The sequence below is a fragment of the Haliotis cracherodii genome, unplaced genomic scaffold (assembly GCF_022045235.1).
Source record: "Haliotis cracherodii isolate W230 unplaced genomic scaffold, xgHalCrac1.p SCAF_23, whole genome shotgun sequence".
Lineage (NCBI taxonomy): Eukaryota > Metazoa > Mollusca > Gastropoda > Lepetellida > Haliotidae > Haliotis > Haliotis cracherodii.
In genome coordinates, this window is record NW_027266279.1 from 1,291,753 (window position 1) to 1,315,816 (window position 24,064).

The 24,064-nt window shown below is 40.9% G+C and overlaps 1 protein-coding gene across 2 annotated transcripts in view; it reads right to left on the reverse strand.

Annotated features, from left to right (window-relative positions):
* Positions 1-1,432: 1,432 nt before the first annotated feature.
* LOC139471774 (transmembrane protein 47-like) overlaps positions 1,433-24,064 on the reverse strand; it is a 100,731-nt gene continuing 78,099 nt past the window's right edge. For both annotated transcript variants that reach the window (XM_071254265.1, XM_071254264.1), the window contains exons 2-4: positions 18,776-18,941; positions 9,118-9,267; positions 1,433-5,989 (exon numbers count right to left, since the gene is read on the reverse strand). In XM_071254265.1, the coding sequence (XP_071110366.1) occupies positions 5,757-5,989; positions 9,118-9,267; positions 18,776-18,941 (549 nt within the window). In that variant the 3' untranslated portion in view covers positions 1,433-5,756. The remainder of the gene's footprint in view (positions 5,990-9,117; positions 9,268-18,775; positions 18,942-24,064) is intronic.

Genomic DNA, 24,064 nt, shown 5'->3' on the forward strand with positions numbered 1-24,064 from the left:
GGCACTTGTTCGGTAGTTGAACTTTTTTGCTAAATGTGTGAAACCGAGTGGACTTCTAATGTCTATCGGGTAGCCTGGTGGTTAAAGCATTCGCTCGTCACGTCGAAGATCCGGGTTCAAATCCCGACGTGGGAACAATGTGTGAAGCCCATTTCTGATGTCCCCCGCCGTGATATTGCTGAAATATTGCTAAAAAGCGGCGTAAAACCATACTCACGAATTCACTCGCTTGTGCACTCTTAAATCACTGAAACGAAACAATCATAGAGCGAGCACACCACAATGCTGAAGTTTGAGTTCAGTCCGAGATTCGAACTCACGCTGCCAGAGTGAGGCACCTAAACGCCCGCACACAAAGTCAGCGATCTAACCAACTTAGCCACCGAGGCTACCATAGAAATGAAAGTCCGACAACTGGTAGTCTAGATCACAAGCCCCTCCGACAAGTGTAGATTGGCATGGCTCCAATGGCAGAAAGCTGTGAACGCACAATGCCATATCTGTGAATATGCCAACTAATTTCAAGAAACGCACTGAACCCAATAAAAGCTTCATTTGTTCGTTAAACTCCCGTGATGCATTGCGGTCCATGAGTTATGTCAACAGTCGGCAATCTCAAAATATCCATTTTGTTCTGGTGTCGTCATCACGTAAATTTCACGATTAATCTTGTTAAAGTTCTGTAAGTCCAGTTTCGGTCAAAAGGCGCGATATTTTCATCGAAAGTCACAGCGACACCGGCTACAAAGTACTGTTGTGACATATACGCCCGAGTGACGTTCCGCAAGTGAGAGCGTGGCATGGTTAAACAAACAAACAAACAAACAAACTGTAGCGCTAAGTTTGCGTTGTGAAACCAATGGTTCAAAAGTCTAGCCCATGGTCCCTTGTGTGGTGATCTACTTTCAAATGCTGGCGATCTACAGCCCGTTTTTTTTGTGTTGTTGAATGCGTATTTTTTCATACATGCTCTCAAACTAGTTATTATAATGTCCTTGGACGACAGAATTTTATTCAGTTTAAATATATAATGTTAATGTCAAATTTTGTCTCGTCACGATATGGCTGAAAAATTGCCGATGTGACCTAAACTTTAACTCATTCACTCAAAAGTCGAGCAACGACAATTTAATCCAAAAATAGTTACATCCCAACCAAGGTATTCCCAACATTCCAGTTTCTTTCTGAAGATCCATGCTTGCCGCAAAAGGCGTCTACGTTTGTCGGGAGAGGAAACTAACCGGATCGGGTGGATTGTCTCGTCCAGACTCGATTATTTATTGACCGCCGTTATACAGCTGGACTATTGTTGAATGCGGCGTTAAACAACAAACAAAACCAGTTTCTTCTGTTTCAATAATTTTCCAGATTGATGGCAGTCATGATGATATAGTAATACATACGAAAGACAAACATGATGTTTATTTATTATTGTCCAACATCCAGAAAACATACAAATGTTGGGGTTTGTACAATACACAGATGAGAAAACTCTGAGTTTGTGGAAAGAGAAGACCCGCATGACACTTTACTGGGGGATGTTTGTAATGTTGACTGTAATTGATGGTATGCTTGAAGTGAGGTCACATAAGAAAAGGAATAATGTTGCCCATTTTTTGGCAATTTCATTCATCGAACGATTGGGGAAGAACAACATAATGCTCCCTCGAAAGCTTCCACAAATTAATCTGTAGATTACGCGTTGTCTGTTAGCACCTGCAGAGGAGAAGAATGATAATTCTTTCCTAAAGTATTTGAGTAACTTTCATGCACTTTGAAAACATACTAGTATTCCATCCAATTGAATTAACGCCTGAAGTTTATAATCGTCAGATTATTGCCGCGAAAATCAATAGAAAACAGCATTAGAAATTGGCACTAAAGTACTCACGGAAATAGACAAAAACTGTTTTTCTCAATTTAAAAATCGACACAAAGTGTTACGTAGCTGTAAATACGAAATAACAAAACAGCTCGAAAAGTACTAGTCTGGATTTGCTAGTTTGATCTCAGTGAACAATACAAAATGTACTTTACAGGAGGTAATTTGTCGGCACTTTCAACATTCAAAAACAAAACTAAGTCCAAATTGACATAGCAGAAACAGACTATAGGCGTTATGCACCTGTTCTCACCTGTCGTCAAGTTATGGTTATGCCCTGTTTCACAATAGTCTGTTTTATTCACATTTTTACACACTTTTACTTGTAAAAAGGCATAAAAACATTTGATACGCTGTATTTGTGCCACGGCCCAATTAGTACTAATTTAGTAGTTTGAATATTTACATGAGGTCGAAAAAACAGGGTTTTTTCATTTCCGTGGGTACTATAGTCCTATAGTCCTTGCCAAACTGCCCAATAGTTAAGGTATCCTAAGAGTAGAAATTTCCTATTTTTACGGGTTTTGCTAAATGTTATCATTTTAAGGACTAGTTGACTATAACTGTTAGTTTTTACCCCTGGAAAAGATCCTCAGAGGAAGTGATGCATGAAGAAAGGTACTGTTTAGCTATGCTATGACCATATATAAAACCAATCCACATTGTACACTTTTGTCTGAGGAATTATCATGAAAAAGTAGAAACAGTCACAATGAGATCAATTTGGCTTGAACGCCGATGTGAACAGTATTTCAGTTGTGTTAGTGCGTGTCAGCTTGATGTTGGACGAAAGGCTTCATGTTGATGAAGGCCGTTAATGTTTTCCGCCCATGGGAGCCCACATGCCCAGGTATGGTCCTGACTGACCACAGATTATGACAGGGCAGGTTTCCAACATTGCTCATTGAATCAGCTCCTGGGCACCCTGTTCCCAATTAGCTTCACGACAAAAACTGCTGAGGGTGAATATTATAAGACCATGATTTCAAAATATAGTAAATAGTTGACAAATAAGCCCGTCTGAACAGTATATCAATCATATCACGACGTTATACATAAATAGTATGAGCTTATGCGTATCATATGTCGTTGTTATTTAATACCATATGTTTTACAGTGCAATTTTGCAAATGGGTAACTTCAATTTAACATCCTGAAAATGATCTTCCTATTTTCCTTGAATATTGAACAATACATTAATGTATCCTACCTTTTCATATCCAAACACAATAGTCACAAAATGCACAATACAATGCACATAATCAGTACAGCATCAAGACTGTTAACAGAGTCCAGTCATAATGGCTACGTGAATATTATAGCAACATGTCAGGTGTGCATATTCTATTTTGGTGACTGACTGGATGGCTGGAGTCCACGTAGAGATGAAGACCCACACACTGACATATATTGTACATTGCAAACACTGGAAATGCCTTATATACGACTGAATGTTCTTCTGTTCACTTGCCATGCAAATACTATAATCAGTTATGCAATGCTATTGCCTTGTACAGGGAATCCAACTGTTGCTATGATGCTCCATCGTGACGTTGGTTTTGTTAATTGAGTTGGAATATGTAAAAACCCGATGCATGTCGTGTTCAGAAGAAGTAGAATGCATATTGAGGCAAAACTGATCATTCACGACAACACATTGTCATGCCAACATCAAATGAAAAAAAACAACATGAATAGATCCTTTAAAACAGGAGCATTTATATGTAGACAAATTGGGTTGACATTTGTAACTAATGTACGTGCATTAATGACTGAATTCACACTTGAAGACTATTTGTATTCGTCCTCTATCTCGCAGGAGAAATTTTTTTATCAACCTTTGTTGTTCTTTTATATCTATGAACCTATGTCCTTATCACGCTTGTTTACGAAGACTTAGGTCTACATCAACCGATTACCATTTGGTTATTTACAGAGAATAAGAGTCAGGACGTGTGCTACAGAATGAAGGCCATTTTGAAAAGATAACATGTAACGTGATAAGAAACAGTCCGAATCGGGAGAGATCTCGCAGACCACTGCGTCCACTTTTCTATTAAAGGTTGCGATGCACTAGTTAATGAAGTGTCATATAATATCTAGACAGTGTTGCACAGTCTCTTGAAGTATTATGCCAACATCATAATACCAAACAACTTTATACTTAAACGTCTACAAACTGTCATATAAAAGAATCTGATCATTCGCACAAGCACCCTGATATAAACTTTACATTCGTGCGAACATGCAATATTTGCTCTTTTTGTTCTTGAAAATGAATATGGTTGGAGACAATTTATTGGATAGTGAATATCGTTGTCCTGTCACAGACAATGTTGACAATCTCTCCCCTTTGCTTACACTTGAAAGAAAACACTTCTGCAACAAACACTAAGGATATAAAGAGATGATGGCAAGGAAGATCCAACAAGTCGCACGGTATAAATACTTGTTAAACACAGTATCTTTAAGAAATACAACAAATTCGACAAAATAAGTGTATAAAAACAAGGAAGGAAACACACATTTCTGGAGACTACGAAAGAATTGTGAAGTTTCATTTTGGGCGATAAGTTCTCATCCTCAAAGGATAGTATTGCCCCATGTATTCATCCCTGTCCCTCGTTCCTTGACGTAGTCTTTGATACTGTAATGCTCACGCTATTCCTCGTGTTGATGTTGATGTCCGCCCCATTTTAAATAACCTTTTAGCATATGAGCTCTCATTTTCTTCGGCCCTCGACTGAAGCCATCTGCCCCGAATGAAATAAGATACAATGTTATAAGCTCACGGAAACCTATTTCTTGAGAAAGCTTTTTGATCCCATTCTTAATTACATGTACAACAGTAACAATTTATTGCATGGGAGCTCTCCGGTATAGGACTCAACTCAACAGAGATGTGCCGTTTCTGGAAGAATACAGACGGAAGTAGCAGTACAGATGTTGTGGCGTTGCTTGATGATTCAGACAATGATGACCTCTCAATTGGATAGCATGCATCTGTTTTAAATTTGTCGATTTGAATTAAATTCCAATTGTGGTTAAAAAGATGTATATCATTTCATCCAGAATCTGATCAAAGCTTGAACAGAAAGCAAACCTCCAGCATATTGTGGTTCATTATCTCGTAACAGGTCCAAGTTTCTGGTCTCGTGTGTGCACTTTTTTAACGTCAAACACCACACGCGCTATCAGCAGTTGGACATCGATCTACCAGAAATCTCATCATGTTTTATGGCACTCCCTGGAAACCATCCCATATATGTCATTGCTTAAGGACTATTCATGCAGATAAAATATCCATTAGGGCCATGTGATGGATGGACACACAGATACAGAGTTGGAACATTTGATACTGATGTTGTCTCGGTATTTCCTTTCTGAATAACACAGCTCACATTTGAAACCCACGAACACACTTGAGTTGCTACCTGTACGGCAGGACATGCTAGCACTTTTCATCATCACTGATTTTCAGTGATCCATTCATATTATGTTCACCGCCGTTATGCCCAATGGAATCTGCTCTGTCGGATAATTGAGACCAGTTATTCTCTGGCGCTTACGTGTTATATAGACGTGCGCTGACATAACAGCACAGGCGTGGCACGAGTATAATCCTTCATATCATGGTTGTTAAAATTACCATGTTCTCTATATGCTGGTTCAGTTTAGTCTTTGCAACCTTCAACTGCATGACCATTAAACGACATGGTCCTCAGCATCCTTTCCTCTGAACATCCCATCAGCGACAACACACTCTACATCACACTCTAACAGGGTGTCTGGATATTCCCCTGGGATTCGGGACACACACATTAGGAAAGACTGTCGGGTAGTTTGTTTTTGTTCCATGGAAGAATCGTTAGTTTCACACCTCTTCTGGTTCGGGTTCTTTATTATAAATCGTCTTTTCTCTATAGATGACCTCCTCACTCTCCCTGTCTATCAATAGTAAGATGGCGGCACCGAACATGAAGATGGCTGACCCCCAGCCAACCCCGTATGCCCAGCCGAACTCCCATTTGTGGTGAGAGCGTTCTAGACTTACTTCTTCCAGAAACTTCACGGGGAAGATGATGAGAGCGATGACTTCAAACAAAGCTGAAACATTCAATTTGCAAATGATTATGGTGGAAATGAGTTTGTTCACATAGTGATATACCATTTGAATAGTTCCCCGTCGTGGAATATATCATTAAACATGAGTAAATACATAAGAGAAGTATACCAAGTATATAAACGAACCAAATGTAGCAGGCGCATTGCATTATAGGATCTGAGATTTAAGTTTACCCAAACTTCTTATTTTCACAAAATCAGAATTCACACCAGTATCAATAAATTATTTCAAAGGAGGACCTAATGTGGATATGGGCGAGGGTGTCCGCGTGAGCGTGTGTTTGTGAGTGGGCGCGGGCGCGGGCGCGGGCGTGGTCGTGGGCGTAGACCGTGGTTTGAACGTGACTGTGGGTGAGGAAGTGGACGGGGACGTGGATGAGAACAATGCTGCTGGTGCTGTTGTGATTGTTAATGTGGAGGGTCATTGGCATGGATACAAGTTCAACTGTGGGTGCTGGTGTAATTGTGGAGGTGGATTTAGGCTTGGGCGTGGGCGCGGATGCGAGTTCGAGTGCGGGTGAGGGTATGGATACGAGGGCGATTGCGCATGCGAGTGGACTGGTCTCGGTTTTTCCTTAAAAAATTCAAGACCTTAATGTACTTCATATTCCTTCAACGCAGGCATGATCATTGTTTAATGGAGGGACGAGCTGCGAAAAAAAAAACCAACGAATTTTCGAACGAATATGTACCCAAATTAGTTTCACAAGATAATGGATACATATTATCTAGGCCTGAATATCAGTTTTAGTAATTGTGCCCGCGGGGTTCATATCCTGCATGAGCGCCAGTTTTAAGCAATTAGTTTTTTTATTGGATCAGCAAAACAAAGGACACCAGTTGCATGACTGACTCCTGTAAAGGCCGAGCGCCGTACATGCTACATCACTCTACACACGTTCATTAGATGAAAGATAATCTGAAAGCTGTTATCATCTTGTCAATCACATGTAAGCAATCCCATTACCGTTACAACCGAGGCTATCATTTCCTGTCAACTATTTGCCGCTAATGATGCTACAAGATCAATGTGGCCTAAAAATCAACTGCTAGTATCCACAAATGTTCTAGTAATGAACTAAAAAGGTCAGCCTTAGAAGGAAATCCTAAATGTGTCTCAGTAATGATTTCGTTTAATATTCGGTATGACCCTAGGTATGCTTTCATCTGCTCGATCAGCCACAATGGGTGTCCCAGTGGTCTGAGGCGCTGCTATTCGCTGCACAGAGTTGCTTCCCTTGGGGATCCCAGGCTCCGCTGATTTCAGGTTGGAACCTCAGCTTCGCTCTGATAATGGTTCTAGGTAATATTGGCAATGTACGCCACCTGCTCACAGTCTACAGTAGCACACACAAACACACACGTACACATTAAGATACAGCATTTAGGTTGTTTCGGAAGCAGATAATGACTACCTAAGTCTCTGGGGTTACATGTCGACAGCTATTAAAAAGACATCATAAGGTAATGGTGTGTTTTGGCTTCATCGCTAGGACGGTGATGGATGTGATACACTTCTTAATGACTGGCGCACTTGTCAGAGGCTTCGGGAGAAAGACTTGATAAGTTATTTCTGAAGGTACTATCTCATTGTCCATGCTCAAGTAATCTTAATTATGCCATTTACTGGCGAATTGGTGACATTACCATACTCGTTGAGGCGATTATATGTAGATATGGAACCATGTCCTTTTTTTAAAATATGTCCGGCAAACTGTATTCCGTATATGATGTCCGCGATGAATGATATTTGATAATTACTTCATTGTATTTATTGGTTTTCTAATATATGGACAAGATTCCCCATCGCAATCAAGGTTCAATTTGAAATAGGAGCTTGTGTACTCCAGAATGTTACTCCTCTAAAGATTCGTAGAGTAATGTATTGTTAGTTTGATCGAAAAGCCGCTCTTACATGTAGCTTAACTGAAAGGGGGATTGAATATTGTTGTTAGCGTAACGTTGCTGACTGTGACTGACGTCATGGCGGCTTGAACACAGTCCACCGTGGACCAGTGACACCATTTGCTTGGTGCTTCAACATTGCCGGTTAGAAAATAACGCAAGTCACACGTGTTTCGCAGCCAATCCCCATTTCAGTCAGATGTCAGGATTAGCTTAATTTTGATACAGGGGAACTAGTCTGTTGGGATTTAAAGTCCTCATAAACCGGTTGGATCGATACCTTTTCGTGAATGCCCCAGAAGTATGAATAATGAACCATTCTGACAGTGACATAAAGTAGCAGGTGACCTCACATATGCCCAATACAGAACAACCTTCTCCTGTGCTACAATCTAGCCAACTTCATAACAAAGTGACCGCCTCAGTGGTAGAGCGTCCGCCCGGAGAGCGGAAGGTCCGCGGTTCGATCCCTGTCCGCGTCATACCAAAAGACGTTAAAAGATGGTACATGTTGTTCCCCTGTCTGGCGCTCGGCATTAAGGGGCTAAATCAAATTATGGTCGGCTCGGTATACTGTGTCTGAGTGGGGTATTTATGTTAAACTGCGGCTTTGTATCTCAGTGAGCTAGCACTGTAAACCGGCATCTGTCCGGACTAGTACAAGCACACACACACACGTGCATGTACATCGCTATATAAGTGTAATAATCTTGGACGCGATGTTAAACCCAATTTCACCTCACCTCATAACAAACTTCCGGTTTATCAAAGCACACCTTTGAAACAGAAAGCCCTACGCCTCTAGCTACCGTAATAGCAAAGTTATAATTTCTTCCGTTTTATGACCTTGACCTTCTATCTCAACCATGAACTGCCTAGATAAAATGTACATGAATTGTCAAATTCCAGTTATGTACACATGAAATGGGGATCGCGGGTGAGCGGCACATGATGTGCACATGTTGATAATAAAACCTAAAAATACTGCGTGACATTCGGCTGCACTGTCCCCCCAACCCCCCTCCCCCAATCCACCCGATATCCTTTTAGTGACAAAGATTTCATGCATTAAACTGGGTGCAACCAATTCGACTTGTCTGCCAACGTCATTTAACAACCAACAATAAAATCCGTCATAAAACAAATAGCGATATGTCTAAACCTAATGAAAATTATAATGAAGTTGACCAACTTCCAACACTTACCTGCTATAAACATGATAGACAAAGCTGCTTTGTAATATGTGTACTTGGAGCGGAAATTGTCCGTCCTTAATCCTATACACGCCACTACAATGGAGACGAGACAGGTGGCTAGCGACAGCAAGCACATTGTCCTACACGCCTGGATCCATGCTGAAATTCAAACATAAAACTGTAGTAAGCAGAGTGTCCGTGTATGATTCAAGACTCTTTTACAAGGAACGTATCTTTATAATGTATACTTTAGGACAAATAAAGTATGAACATGTTTGATGGTGTCTAAAACTTTAACAAGGAATGGTTATTCAACGGTAATGTATTTGATTCGGGTAACAAGGTTTGCAGTATTTCGGAGCCTGTTTTCAGCCAACTCACGTTTATGACATTTGTAATGTTTTGGTTAAATCCCAGTTTTCTAGTATATATTTTCTGTTGCTCGGCACTTTATTTATCTATTGAAGACAAGTATTCGGTGAATTTCTGAACCATATGTACGTATTAAGAAAAGGGAACCTACTATGTATTGACGGTCGTGATATAATGGGGAGTTGTGAAAACAGTATTATGAAACAGTACATGGCAGTTGGTTACAAGAAGCTGGAATATTGCGGAGTGCGGCATAAAACAACACAAAAAACAAACTGTTCGTTACATCACTATGGTACAGTTTGTAACGTTGAATGACTGGTATGACATGGTATGTTGAATATCTATGGTGAAAAATGGCATGTCGCATGTCGATGGTATAATATGGTACGTTGAATGGTTTTATCTGACATGTTGAATTACTATGGTATAATCTTGTTTTTCGAATGCCTGATGTAGAAACAAATTATCGAGTGGCTTTAGTACAATCGTGTATGTTGAATGACTCTGAAATAATCTGGTTTGTTGCATGGCTTATGTAGAAACGGTATGTTGAATTACTATGGTATAATCTGCCATATTGAATGGCAATGGTATAATCGGGTATGTTGAATTTCTATGGTTTAATATAGTTTGTCGCCTGGCTGAAGAATAAACGGTATGTTGAATGGCTATGGTAAAATTTGGTATGTTGAATGTCTATGACATAATCTGGTTTGTCGCATGGCTCATGTAGAAACGGTATGTTGAATGGTTATGGCACACTTTGGTGTGTAGAATTACTGTGGTATAATCTTGTATGTTGAATTACTATGGTATAATCTGGTATTTTGAATGACTATGGTATAATCTGATATTTTGAATGACTATGATATAATCTGGTATTTTGAATGACTATGGTATAAACTGGTATTTGAATGACAATGGTATAATCTGGTTTTGGTATATGCTGGTGCATAATCAGCAATGTGATCACAGTTCGTTGGTACCCTAAGCTTTAACTGAGGCCATTCGGCACGGCACAAATACAACGGAGCCTGTCGATGGCTCCATCAACATATTTTGGTGATACAAAGAATATTAACTTTATTCAGCAGCACACATTAATCTATAATATTAATATTTCTTTTTTCCCTTTTGTTCATCTAATTTCTCACATATGTATTATTCCCCATTTAGAATTGTAATACCTTTGACGTGAGGCTTTATTAAGTGATAAAAAGAACCACATAATGTATTAACAGAATCCAAAAATAGTACAGTCTGCAGGAATATCGGTGCTGACAAGTTAACCCGAGACATCTTGGTCCACATTATATAAATATGACATTTAATTTAGGTGGACACACATGTTGGTTAGTGGCATACTGCGAACCTTGAATGAATTCTTGATTATAGCGTTATATTTGGAAACAATGTTGGCCATTAATGGATCGTTAATCACCGCTGGCTCAGTGAAGCCAGAATCTAATTTGGAAGATTTGTGAAACCCTTGGACTATTAGGGATCTCTGCATATTTGCCTATATATTGAGGCATTAACGGACGAATCAACTCGATGCGAGCACGAGGTACCAACAAGCAGCGTTCTTCACCAGTGATCCTCGGGTCTTCGCTTTTATCTTGCACATTAAATGTGCATAACTTTGTTGTTTAACTTTAACGTTCAAATGCCGCACAAGTACTGTTCAGGTTTTATTATGAAACAGCAAAGCAGTCGCATCATGCCATTATGTTCACGTTTGTAAACTGAGTTCTTTTTACAAATGTTAGTTAATGTTAGTTTAATTCATATGCTCTGTAATTCTCGCAATTTGAGTTGAACGGAGAACATTCATCAACAGATATGTTTAGTAGATGGTAGTAACTTGATAAAGGTTAAGAGACACAACTCCTTCCATACTTAAGAGACATGGTATCTAATAAAGGTTCATTGCACGATTCCGACTTAATCATAATCATGTATCATGACATCTGGTGTTCGCGGAAAGGTGTGTGCACCTTGCCTTACCGGTGGCACCCGTCACAAACACAGGCAATTTGTGTACCTGAAGAAAACACGGGAACATGTGGCACAAGTCAAAATAGGCAATGTCATCTGACATCATTTTGGTCACAGATGCATCAGATTTGCAAATGTCCTCCACACGTCTACCATAATACATTTTATAAGCTTTAATAAGGCCGTGATTGCTATAACCGGAATCAAAATAACTTTTGAGCAAGAGTCATATGATGCTCTTGAAATCTTCGTGGAAAGAGCATGCTCGTGTAACCTCAAAAGTAGTGAAATGTAGACACCAAAGGCAAAGGATATTGCTCGAGATTAGCATATAAAGGTTTCTACAAATAAACAACTATGAAAAAGATTTCAAACTGTTTATGAACTGCGAAACAGAATACATTGGTTGTAAATGTGCCCGAGTTGATGAAAATCAGAGTTCTGTTTCCTAGCACAGCAGTAGGATCGTGTTCGTTTGTGACGTTATTTAAGACAACTTCAATTCAAGAGTAACTTCGGTTACGTGTCCATTCCAGTGCTCTTGCAACATCATCCCGACTTTCACATCACATTGATACAGCATTTCTCTTTATGAATAATGTTTGGCATTAACTTTATTCATTTTATGAAAACACAGAGAATTCCATAAGAAAGAATTCGAATGCCTCAGGACATTCCAACTTCAAAATAAGAATGTTCAACACCGAAACACTCAAAGAAGCACGGACTTCACGGTCGTTTAGAATCACTCCGGGGATTTAAGTGCAGAGTACCAATCGCAGTGATCGACAGTTACACGAAGTTTTATTTCGAGTGTGTTGTAAGCGTGCGTGTGCGTGTTCATATGCGTGTGCGTGTGCATATGCCTGTATCTGTATATATACGCGTGTCCGTGTACATATGCGTGTCCGTGTACATATGCGTGTGCATGTACATATGCCTGTAAATATATATGCGTGTCACTGTACAATTGCCAATATGCATGTTCGTCTACGTGTGCGCGTGCGTGTATATATGCGTATGCGTGTACATAAGCGTGTGCACGTATACATGCGTGTGCGTGTACATATGCGTGTGTGTATATATGCGTGTGCGTGTAGATATGCGTGTGGTGTACATATATGTGTGCGTGTATATATACGTGTGCGTGTACATATGCGTGTGCGTGTACATATGCGTGTGCGTGTACATATACGTGTGCGTATATATATACGTGTGCGTGTACATATGCGAGTGCGTGTACATATGCGTGTGCGTGTACATATGCGTGTGCGTGTACATATACGTGTGCGTGTACATAAACGTGTCCGTGTACATATGCGTGTGCGTGTACATATACGTGTGCGTGTATATATGCGTGTGCGTGTACACACACGTGTGCGTGTATATACGCGTGTACATATGCGTGTTTGTATAAATACGTGTGCGTGTACATATACGTGTACGTGTACATATGCGTGTGTGTATATATGCGTGTGCGTGTACATATACGTGCGCGTGTAAATATGCGTGTGCGTGTATATACACGTGTGCGTGTATATATACGTGTGCATGTATATATACGTATGCGTGTACACATGCGTGTGCGTGTACATATACGTGTGCATGTAAATGCGTATGCGTGTACATATGCGTGTGCATGTACATATGCGTATGCGTGTACATATACGTGTGTATGTACATATGCGTGTACATATGTGTGTGCATATGCGTGTGCATGTATATATTCGTGTGCATGTGCATGTCCGTGTACCTATGCGTGTACATATGCATGTCTGTATATATGCGTATGCGTGTACATATGCGTGTGTGTATATATGCGTGTGCGTGTACATATGCGTGTACGTGTATATATGCGCGTGCGCGTATATATGCGTGTACATATGCGTGTGTGTATAAATACGTGTGCGTGTACATATGCGTGTGTGTATATATACGTGTGCGTGTACATAAACGTGCGCGTGTACATATGCGTGTGCGTGTATATATGTGTGCGTGTATATATACGTGAGCATGCATATATACGTGTGCGTGTACATATGCGTGTGCGTGTACATATGCGTGTGCGTGTACATATACGTGTGCGTGTATATATGCGTGTTCGCGTATATATGCGTGTACATATGCGTGTGCGTGTACATAAGCGTGTGCATATGTGTGTATATATGCGTGTGCGTGTATATGTACGTGTGCGTGTACATATGCGTGTGCGTGTATATATACGTGTGCGTGTGCATATGCGTGTGCGTGTATTTATACGTGTGCGTGTATATATACGTGTGCGTGTATATATGCGTGTACATTTGAGTGTGCGTGTACATAAGCGTGTGCATATGTGTGTATATATGCGTGTGCGTGTATATGTACGTGTGCGTGTACATATGCGTGTGCGTGTATATATACGTGTGCGTGTGCATATGCGTGTGCGTGTATTTATACGTGTGCGTGTATATATACGTGTGCGTGTATATATACGTGTGCGTGCTGATATGAATGTTGGTGTACGTGTGCGGATGCCTGTGTGCGGGAGATTATGAGATGAGACGAGGATTAGATTTGGAAGGGAAGCAAAATGATGATTTTGAAAACAAGTTTTTAAGAGAAAGATATCATATTCTGTCATAAATTTCTTTTCAGTTTTATTCGCTGATCATCTCACCTTTAGTGACATGGAGTAGTTTATCATTTCATATCATAAACTAATTAAGTTTAAAAAACCGGATGCCAGCATGCTTCTGTTCATACCAACAAATTGGAGCTGCCTTTCTCAATGGACGACACTAGGTCCTGCGAAATGGACGTATCATTTGATTCTTATAATTATGGTTCGGGGAGGATTGAGACAATGGTGACCAACATTTGTACATGCCAATGAATTACTATAGACATACTGTAAAATACACAAAATGTGTGGATGCTTAACGGTTTTCATTTATTTATCTTCGCCACAATAAGAACGGACATTCAAACAAAATGGAAGCCAAAAGTTTAGGAGCCCTAACCTTCGAATCATTGTAAAAGTATAGTGATGCCCACAGTTTAGAGCACCCTTCTGTGAAGAGGTCATACACTACCAGGCAAAAGAAAGCACACACTTGTCTGTTGGTGGCTAAAAATGAAACAAACGAGAAATGTTTATTCGAGGGTGATGTATTTGATATGGGTATCATAGTTGTGCTTTGGGACGTAAGCTGGCAGTATTTCGGCGGCTGTTTTCAGACTATAACCGTTTTGATTGTTAAGTTAGGGTTAGGGTCAAATCCAATTTTCATACTTTCTTTTGCCCGGCAGTTAGGTAACGATGCAGTTTGCACTAGAACACGTCCTTCAAGGAGAATGCAATGTTAAGAACATATATATGCATGCACTTCATCACTTTGTCGTGAAGGGAAGACATAACTTACCTTTATCTGTAGCCATTGAAAGGAGAGGAAGGAAGAAAACAGAAGAGTTAGTAGAGACAAGGAATGGATGCATATTATATAGGTTTTCCTACATTATTGTATCTAATACATAAGAAAGATATTGCTTTACAAAGGTGCCTAACGGTTTTGCTAACACAAACTAATATCCTGCATGAGAATAAACATGTAATAACATAATAATTAATTTGCCAATTCACGATTTCTTATGTTTTGCTTACCGAGTAAATGCGTCTTGAAAAATTACGTAAACACGCATTATGTCTGTCACATACATTTATCTAAATCCAGATTGGGAGTGAGTTAAAAGGACAAGAAGAATATATCATTTAGTTCATATTAGTAAACCGATATAAGATATATGCAGGTAGAACCATCCTCATAAAGGACTTGGAAGGTTGAGACTAGCTTAGTGGTTAAAGCTTTCGCTCGTCACGCAGAAGGGCCAGCCTCGATTCTGCTCAAGGTACATTTTTAGCCTAATGTTGGTGTCCTGCGCCGTCATATTGCTGAACATTGCTAAACACTGTGTACATTCACTTTAAGAAAAATATTAATTGGTTTTAGCATCAGATAGGATGAGGATTCCGGGATAGAATTGGCCACCAGCAACCTATGCTTGTCGTGCGAGGCAACGAATCGGCTGGTCAGACACGGGCTCGTGATTGTTAGTGTGTCAACGTTCCCTTTCTGGTTGGATCGTTTCTCAAAATGGCAATCACTGATATGTCTGGCCCAGACTCTACTTCACCGTAGTAGGGGGCACGGGTGGCCCAGTCGTCCCAGTCGTCCCAGGCGCCGCGATTCGCTGTGCAGAGTTGCGTCCCTTGGGCACGCCAGAAACCTGTTATTGTGGGTTCGAATCACGGTTCGCCCCGATTATGTTTCAAGGTTTGTCAGCACCATACCCGTGCTCGTGGGATTCACCGAAGTGGTAAAGTTATATACATATAACATCCCGGAGAAAGTATACGGGGTTGTGTTTTGTCTTAAACTTTAAATACTGGACTGAACACTCGAATTGCAATTTATATATATTTTATATAATGATTGCGTCATCGTGAGACAATAAATAAGTACTGAAGTCATGGAGTATCATCATTGGGATGCACGCGGAATTCCCAAGTAATGCCACGGTAGAATTGAAACAAGAACTGCCAAAGAAATCCTATTATGTGAATAACACACTACTTCAAGATTTAGTCATGTCTATATTAAATAATTAAATCATGGAAATTGTTGTGAGTGGCGTCGCTGTCAAAGGTTCCACCAACGTTTGCAAAAACTTAAAAGAAACTATTAACAAACTAAGTTCACTTATATCAAACCTTCACCTAATCGATTTAGACTTCAAAGGATGAATCGACTTTGTGACTGAAATGTCATTCATAAAATCAGTGTTTACGCAAGGCGAACAAACAAATTGATAGGTTCTCATAGAAAGTAGACATGTGAATGGCAGATTGTCGGAATATGAAAACGACACGTCTGGACTTGCTTTCACAAAGCGATCTTAGAGCTACAGTTGTTGTAAGTCTTTGTTAAAATACAGGCGTTAAAATAATCTTAAGACTAAGATCTTTTTGTGCAAGAGGCCCAGTAATGACCTCCTTAAACTTGTTTAAGTAGTTGATTTGTCTATGTCTAATAACGTATCATCTTATCATACGTAAGGCCTGAATTACGATAGATATTATTGCTGATATGAAATCGTATTATAAAGTAACATGAACTGACCTTAAGGATGAACTATAGTGAAAATGTTTTTTCTCCATTTTTTTGTTAGTAGCATTAGTACAGTCAGCAACATAATGTATGTTCAGGCAATCTGATGGTTGATAGCACGAGCAACGTCGTACGACGTCGGGGTATGAGAACACGCAATCGATAAAGTCGCATAGCCTGACTACTCTCTGAATGCTCTTTGGGTAGACACTAACGATAAACCGTCCCTTTTGCACGCCAGAAGCCTACTTTAGTGGGTTCAAATCCCGGTTGGCCCCGATTATTTTTCGAGGTTTGTCACGTGCTCGGGGGTGTTGCCAAAGTGGTAAACGTCTGAGACTTGCATCAGATCGGGCTTTCCTGAAAAGCTGTGATATAAGTGGAATACTGTTGACAGGGGCGTTACCACACGCGCTTACACACTCATTCTGCCCCGGATTCCCCACAGTGCTAAACCAAATGCCTATGAGACACCCATTTCTCTCCTATAATGATCAAACATCATTACATGCATTTGGGGGGCACGGGTGGCCCAGTCGTCTAAGGCGCCGCGATTCGCTGTGCAGAGTTGCGTCCCTTGGGCACTCAAGAAACCTATGATTGTGGGTTCAAAAATATTACAAACGTTTTCAAAACTTTACTCGGCTAACCTATAACTGTGAGGTACACGTTGATATAATGCATGTAATATTGTCTTTGATGCCGTATCCAATACACCACCGTCGCTTTACCATTTCTTGTGTGTTTCCTGTTGAGCCACCATCAAACATGGGTGCATACATTGCCCGGCGGTTTATACACGGATGTCAAAACCAGCAACTCCCAGACGTTATTTTCTTATCAGGTAGACAGATTATTGTTCAAGTCAATTTGGTTTGAGACAACGTCAACATTGGTTGAATACAAATGAAATTAACTGTTTTATCTAACAGTTCTCCTGTCAGACTTCTTTGTTCTGAGGTTATATTTTGGAGGTTTCTGAGACAGATACCAGGTCGGATCGAATAGCCCTGAGGTTGCCCGTCTTTCCAGATCGGGGTAGCACGAGTGGCCCAGTCGTCTAATGCACCGCGATTCGCTATGCAGATTTGCGTCCCTTGGACACGCCAGAAACCTATGATTGTGGGTTCGAATCCCGGTTCGCCCCGATTATGTTTCTAGGTTTGTCAGCACCATACCCGTGCTCGTGGGTTTCACCGAAGTGGTAAACGTCTGAGACCTACATCCCTTCGGGCTTTCCTCTCACATTAAGCTGGCACGCCGCGATATAACTGGAATACCGTTAAAAACGGCGTTAAACCCAACTCACTCTCTCACTCACTCACTCCAGGTCGGGGTAGCATGTCTGGGATAAGGGATATGCCGTCATTCACACCATGCTTGTTGTTGTCTCAGGTTTGATGCAATTAGATCACATGCACAGTCAACCCGTTGCAAATCGTGTGGAAAGTTGCTTCATGAGAAATATTGATTTTGAAGGGTCATTGACAAACCCACATCACTCCCAAATGCTTTGGGCAGATCTCACAAATACAGAATGACGTCAATGTAGCAACCCGTAGGCGCATTCGTCACAACATTGTCGGACAGCCGTGTGCCTCGTTTGACGCGGAGAAGCAATTGAAACCCCTGAAACCGTGAATACGTCATTATGAAGCAAATCAGTTATGGTGTGTCCAGATGTGTATTTATCGCCTTGTGTTAACGAAAATATACCACACTATATGAGAGTTGCCAACCTTTGAAATTCAAACCATGTTTCAAGTTTTGAGTATCAGTGCCTAACGTAACGCAAATCTTGTTAACACTGATGTTAACAATGACAAATGATGTCGAAGGACAAGTAATTCAGCGATGATGGTATTAATAACTCTAGCGTGAGTAAGTGAGCGAGTTAGGTTTCACGCCGAGTTTAGTAATATTCCAGCAATATCATGGTCGGGGACACCAGAAATGGGCTCCACACATTGTAAGGAATCTGACCCAGGTCGAGCGCTCGTCGAGCGTGGCGAGCGAATGCTTACCCCACAAAGCTACCTCATAACCCTAACTGTATTCAGGTAATAGTGACATCAGAACAATTATCTGCAATTATTACAACAGCAATCATAACTGATATATGTTATTATCTCATAATCGTCACTCACCTCTTGGATAATTCTTTTCGCAGTCAACTTGTTGGTTTATCCTATCGCGCCATTTGCATTTTTCCCACAATCCCTCGCGAAAACCGTCGGCCTCCAGCCATGTCGTTGCTGCTATCGACAGCATCAGCAACATCACAGCAACACATCCACATAGGACTGATATGACCTGAAACACAACAACTCGATGTCAGTAACATGAAAGAAGCATTTACACCTATTACTAATATGACCTGACCTGACACTCGATGTCAGCAACATTACAACGTCGTCAATACAGAGCCCTGATATGACCTGTCACATAGGATCAGCAACATTACAGCATTGTATATACACAGCCCCGATATGACCTGACACACAGGATCAGCAACATTACAGCATTGTATATACACAGCTCTGATATGACCTAACACACAGGATCAGTAACATTATAGCATTGTATATACACAGCTCTGATATGACCTGACACACAGGATCAGCAACATTACAGCATTGTATATACATAGCTGTGATATGACCTAACACACAGGATCAGCAACATTACAGCATTGTATATACACAGCTCTGATATGACCTGACACACAGGATCGGCAACATTACAGCATTGTATATACATAGCTCTGATATGACCTAACACACAGGATCAGCAACATTACAGCATTGTATATACACAGCTCTGATATGACCTGAAACTCAGCAAAATGACTGAGTCCCCTTTATCTTGTTCAGAATTTGAAGACACATTGTGACTTGATTTGGTTTTTGTCTACATTTTGTTCTGCCTGCCTTTAAAACGAATTCGTTGAATAAACCGACATATTGTACCCTATCGGGGTTTCTCCTATCAAACCTTGTCATTTATCATTATACTGAGGGTGGTATGTGGGGACTGAGGAGGAAGAAGTTCTTGTAAAGCTTGCGTGTAGAATTTATACAGCCAGCCATAGCTAAAATGTTTAATATTTCATTACGCAACCGTTGGTGAAGACAGTGGGAATTGGCAATGTTCTTGACGAGAAAATGACGTGGCACAGCTCTGTGTCCGCGGTTGTCCGAAAGACGTGTACTGATGAAAGTAAGAGCAATGGGTCTTGCGGGCATATAACCCTTACCCAGAACAACACTGCTGCCACGACCGATCTGAAAATTATCGATATATACTTGCGTAAACATATGCCCCAGCCATGCAATAAACGTTACATTTAATATTCATGGTAATTTCCGGACGATATCGAGCCCCGTGCTCCTATTTCACATCACCTTACTTGGACAGCATTGCAACGAAATGTGCAGCGTGAATTATATGTGTGTCCATGGGTGTACAAAGCTGTACTTCGTCACAGATACAAACAGCCACAAAGAGTAAATAATTCTTGTTTTCCTTGAACAGCCAATGCTTTAAACAGTCTCCAAACACGAGAATGAGCATGATGGTTTAACTATATATCTGTCGAGACGTCCAATCAGGTCGCTGTAATCAACACCGCTAAAAGTAGCAAATCTATAGAAACATAATTATTTCTTTTTGATTAAGCGAACGTGACACTCCTCGGTGAACTGTATGGCTTTGCTCGTCTCGGCCCCGATAAGGCTGGTTGGGACCAGGTCATTCAGTGTTATGCGTTTATGGATAAACATTTGAAGTCACACATCCGCTAACCACGGCATTGATTTTCACAAATCCTTGACACTAAAGGACAGAGGTCAGGAATAGCGAACCGAATTACCTTCACGTGCACAGCTAAAATATGATTTATGACCATAACTTAGTCGATAAATATCATTAAAGGCAACAAAGGCCATGTGGACATCTTGAAAATATGCATAATCACAGAATATATTCCCACACCATAACCGTAAACACCAGTAACATATACTGATGGAGATGAAAAGGGAACACTTAGTTTTAGACACAGTAAAATGATATGCTATCATGGGTTCCCAGTCTTGTCTACCACATACGCGTTGGAAACAAGGCGACTATGCTTGTCGTAAGAGGCGACTAACGGGATCGGGTGGTCAGGCTTGCTGACTTGGTTGATGCATGTCATCGTATTTCCAATTGCGTGGATCGATGCTTATGATGTCAATTACTGGATTGTCTAGCCGGACTCGAGTATTTACAGACCGCCATCATATAGCTGGAATATTGCTGAGTGCGACGTTAAACAACAAACAAACACACAAAACAAACAACAAACAACACACAAGCAAGCGTTAGAAACAATGCGCACAAACACATCTCAACATTTGCCTCTGACGTGTTAAATTTGAATACGCCCTCTTTTGAAATGTACTGACAGTAAAACAAAATTCCTTATATTTTGCATTGTACCCAATTCGTTTCTATCAGCATATATATATATATATATATATATATATATATATCAAGACTGTCAAAAAGATACTGAGTGGTCCCACGAGAAAGAATTTCCATCACCAAAGCTTAAAGAGTAACTATTGGTTTCATAGGTCCAGAAAGTCGAACGGCAATTTCTGTTGATTCATGATTGACGTCTACATGTTTGAACAAAACCCGCCCAGGCCTCATTCATGTTTATGGAGGAGGGAAATAACAGGTTTAACCCTTCCAATGAAGCAGGCACTAGCAATCATCTCAACCACACTCCAAGGAGGTCAAATGCCGACGGAAAGCTGTCATATATAACTCTAGTACCTCTGAGAGTTCCCCCAGAGAACTCCTAATTGAGACGCTTATACTGGTCATTCAATCGCGATGCTTTGGTCTACTAGCACTGTCCGCAGGGAAATGCTAAAGTGTTATACAGAGGAGGGTAGTTCTCAGTGACACTCACATTGATGAACTCAATTCATTTTCCAAACCCATAGAGTTAAAAATTAAACATGGCATGAAGACGACTTATGAATGGTAACGTATTCGTGTGTTACAGCAGAATGTTAGGAAGCTTAATTGCTTCATCCGTGGCCCGTGCTGTGGGAATATTTTCTCAAACATCATGAATTCCTCCTCTGGGTTGGGTATGGCTACACCGTTCATAAGGTGCGGTACGGAATGAAAATGAAATAGTTGGGTTTAACGCCGCTTTGAACAACATTCCAGTTCCATCCCGACGTGTCAGGTTAATGCTGGAGGAAATCCGAAGTGACCCAGGTCTTAATGACAGTACCACTTTGATGAAACGCAAGCAGGATGTGCAAAAACCAAGGCTCGTAATCAGGAAACGAGCGTTCGAGCCTGAACAACAGGAGTAAGAAACTGGTCCTGTAGCTGTTGAAATGCATACAAATAACACAAAGTGGAAACAACGTTCAACGCCAAATACATTCTGACGTTTGTTTGGACTTAGAGGCTCTGATTTTCGGTTTCTATCATAATCCCAAGTACATTACCGCATCCCAAAGAATCAGAGTTTCAAAACATGTTTGTTCGGTTTTTGTTTGTTTGTTGTTTAACGCCGCACTCGATCCTGTTAGTCGCCTCTTATTTTCACAATATTTCAGAACAAATAGATATGTCCAAACGAAACAGGGTGTCACAAAATTAATGAAATAATCACTACTTTTGCTAGAATCTGTCTGTGTCATGCATCAGTGTGACTGTGACGTACATCACGCACAGATCCTCCCCATCACTGTCACGATGGAATTACTTACTCGCTTGTGATACTTGAATGAGTACATTGGGGCAAAACCAAGTGGGATTCGTACTGGCATGCTCTGTCACGTACATATAACGAGTGAAATTAGAACGGAAACGCCAGCATTCACGAATCAATATGATACCGGGTGTTCGCTGAAAATGGGTTGATTGAAACTGATTCCATTAGAATCATCACAAGTCACTTCAATGTCAGTGTTAACTTTTACGGGGGCACGGGGGGCCCAGTCGTCTAAGGTGCTGCAACTCGATGTGCAGAGTTGCGTCCCTTGGGCACGCCAGAAACCTATGATTGTGGGTTTGAATCCCGTTTCGCCCTGATTCTGTTTCTAGGTTTGTCAGCACCATATCCGTGCTCGTGGGTTTCACCGAAGTGGTAAATGTCTAAGGCCTGCATCACTTGGGGCTTTCCTCCCACACTAAGCTGACACGCCGCAATATAACTGGCGTTAAACACAACTCACTCACTGTAAAATTTTACGTTTTAACGTTTGCATGAAATTTTGCAGACTGTTAGCATCGTATGATGGCTTAGACATCAATATTTCTATTCGTATCGTGAATAAAGCCACACTCGCCAATCTGAAGTATCTGTCATTGTGAGGACATGTGGCAAGCCAATCGTGATCGGAGTGGGAGAGCGTTCGAAAGGGTCAGGGCTCTGTTCCACAAAGCGTTCGTAGCACTACGTCATTCGTAAGCCTATGATAAAGTATATAGTGACGACAGGTCGTAACACAACGAACGCTTTGCTGCTATAGCCAGGCTCTGAGATCGTATACAACTGGTATTATTCAGTCAACAATGTCTGTATGGTGTTGTCACTATCTCAAGTGTACAGTATATTCACCCTGTAGACTCAAATGAATCCACTGACCCGTTGGTAGATGACCAGATGGTGGAATCACGAATCTGTCCATACACCCGAAACAGAGTTGTCAAAACGTGTGGTGGCACCCTGGACAAGTGACTCGGTTCATCGAAATCCTACAAATGGACCCTAAATTGCATGTACAATCCTAGAACGATCCGTTATTTCTGTTCACCCGGAGGGCACTGGAGGGCCAAGTCGTCTAAGTGATCAGAGTTGCGTCCCTTGGGCACGTCAATAACCTATCATTTTGGGTTCGAATCCCGGTTCGACCCAGTTTCCTGGTTTGTCAGTACCATACCCATGCCCGTGGGTTTCACCGAAGTGGTAAACGTCTGAGACCTGCATCACTTCGGGCTTTCCTCCCACATTGAGCCGACACGCCGTGATATAACTGGAATAATGTTAAAAGCGGCGTTAAACCCAACTTACTCACTCTGTTCACCAGTGTTAAATCATGCATCATCTTTCTATCTGTCACATGAAAATAAACATAGCAAAATCTTAACAAATCTAACTGGAAACGACACAGCCATCTGAACTCACGGATCAATGGCAACTTAAACAAATGTTCTTGAGACGCGTGGACATCTTCTATCCTTTGACGGTGCCACGTACGATGCAGTTGGCCCTGAAAAGACGTACGCCCGCCTAAGCCCGGAACTAGTTTCCTCCCAAGTAGCACATGAATAGCTTTAAAGGCAATATTAATTGCAGCAGAAGAAACCGAAGTTGTAAATGATGTGTGAGATTTAGTATTGATTCCTATGGGTCGTGTTTT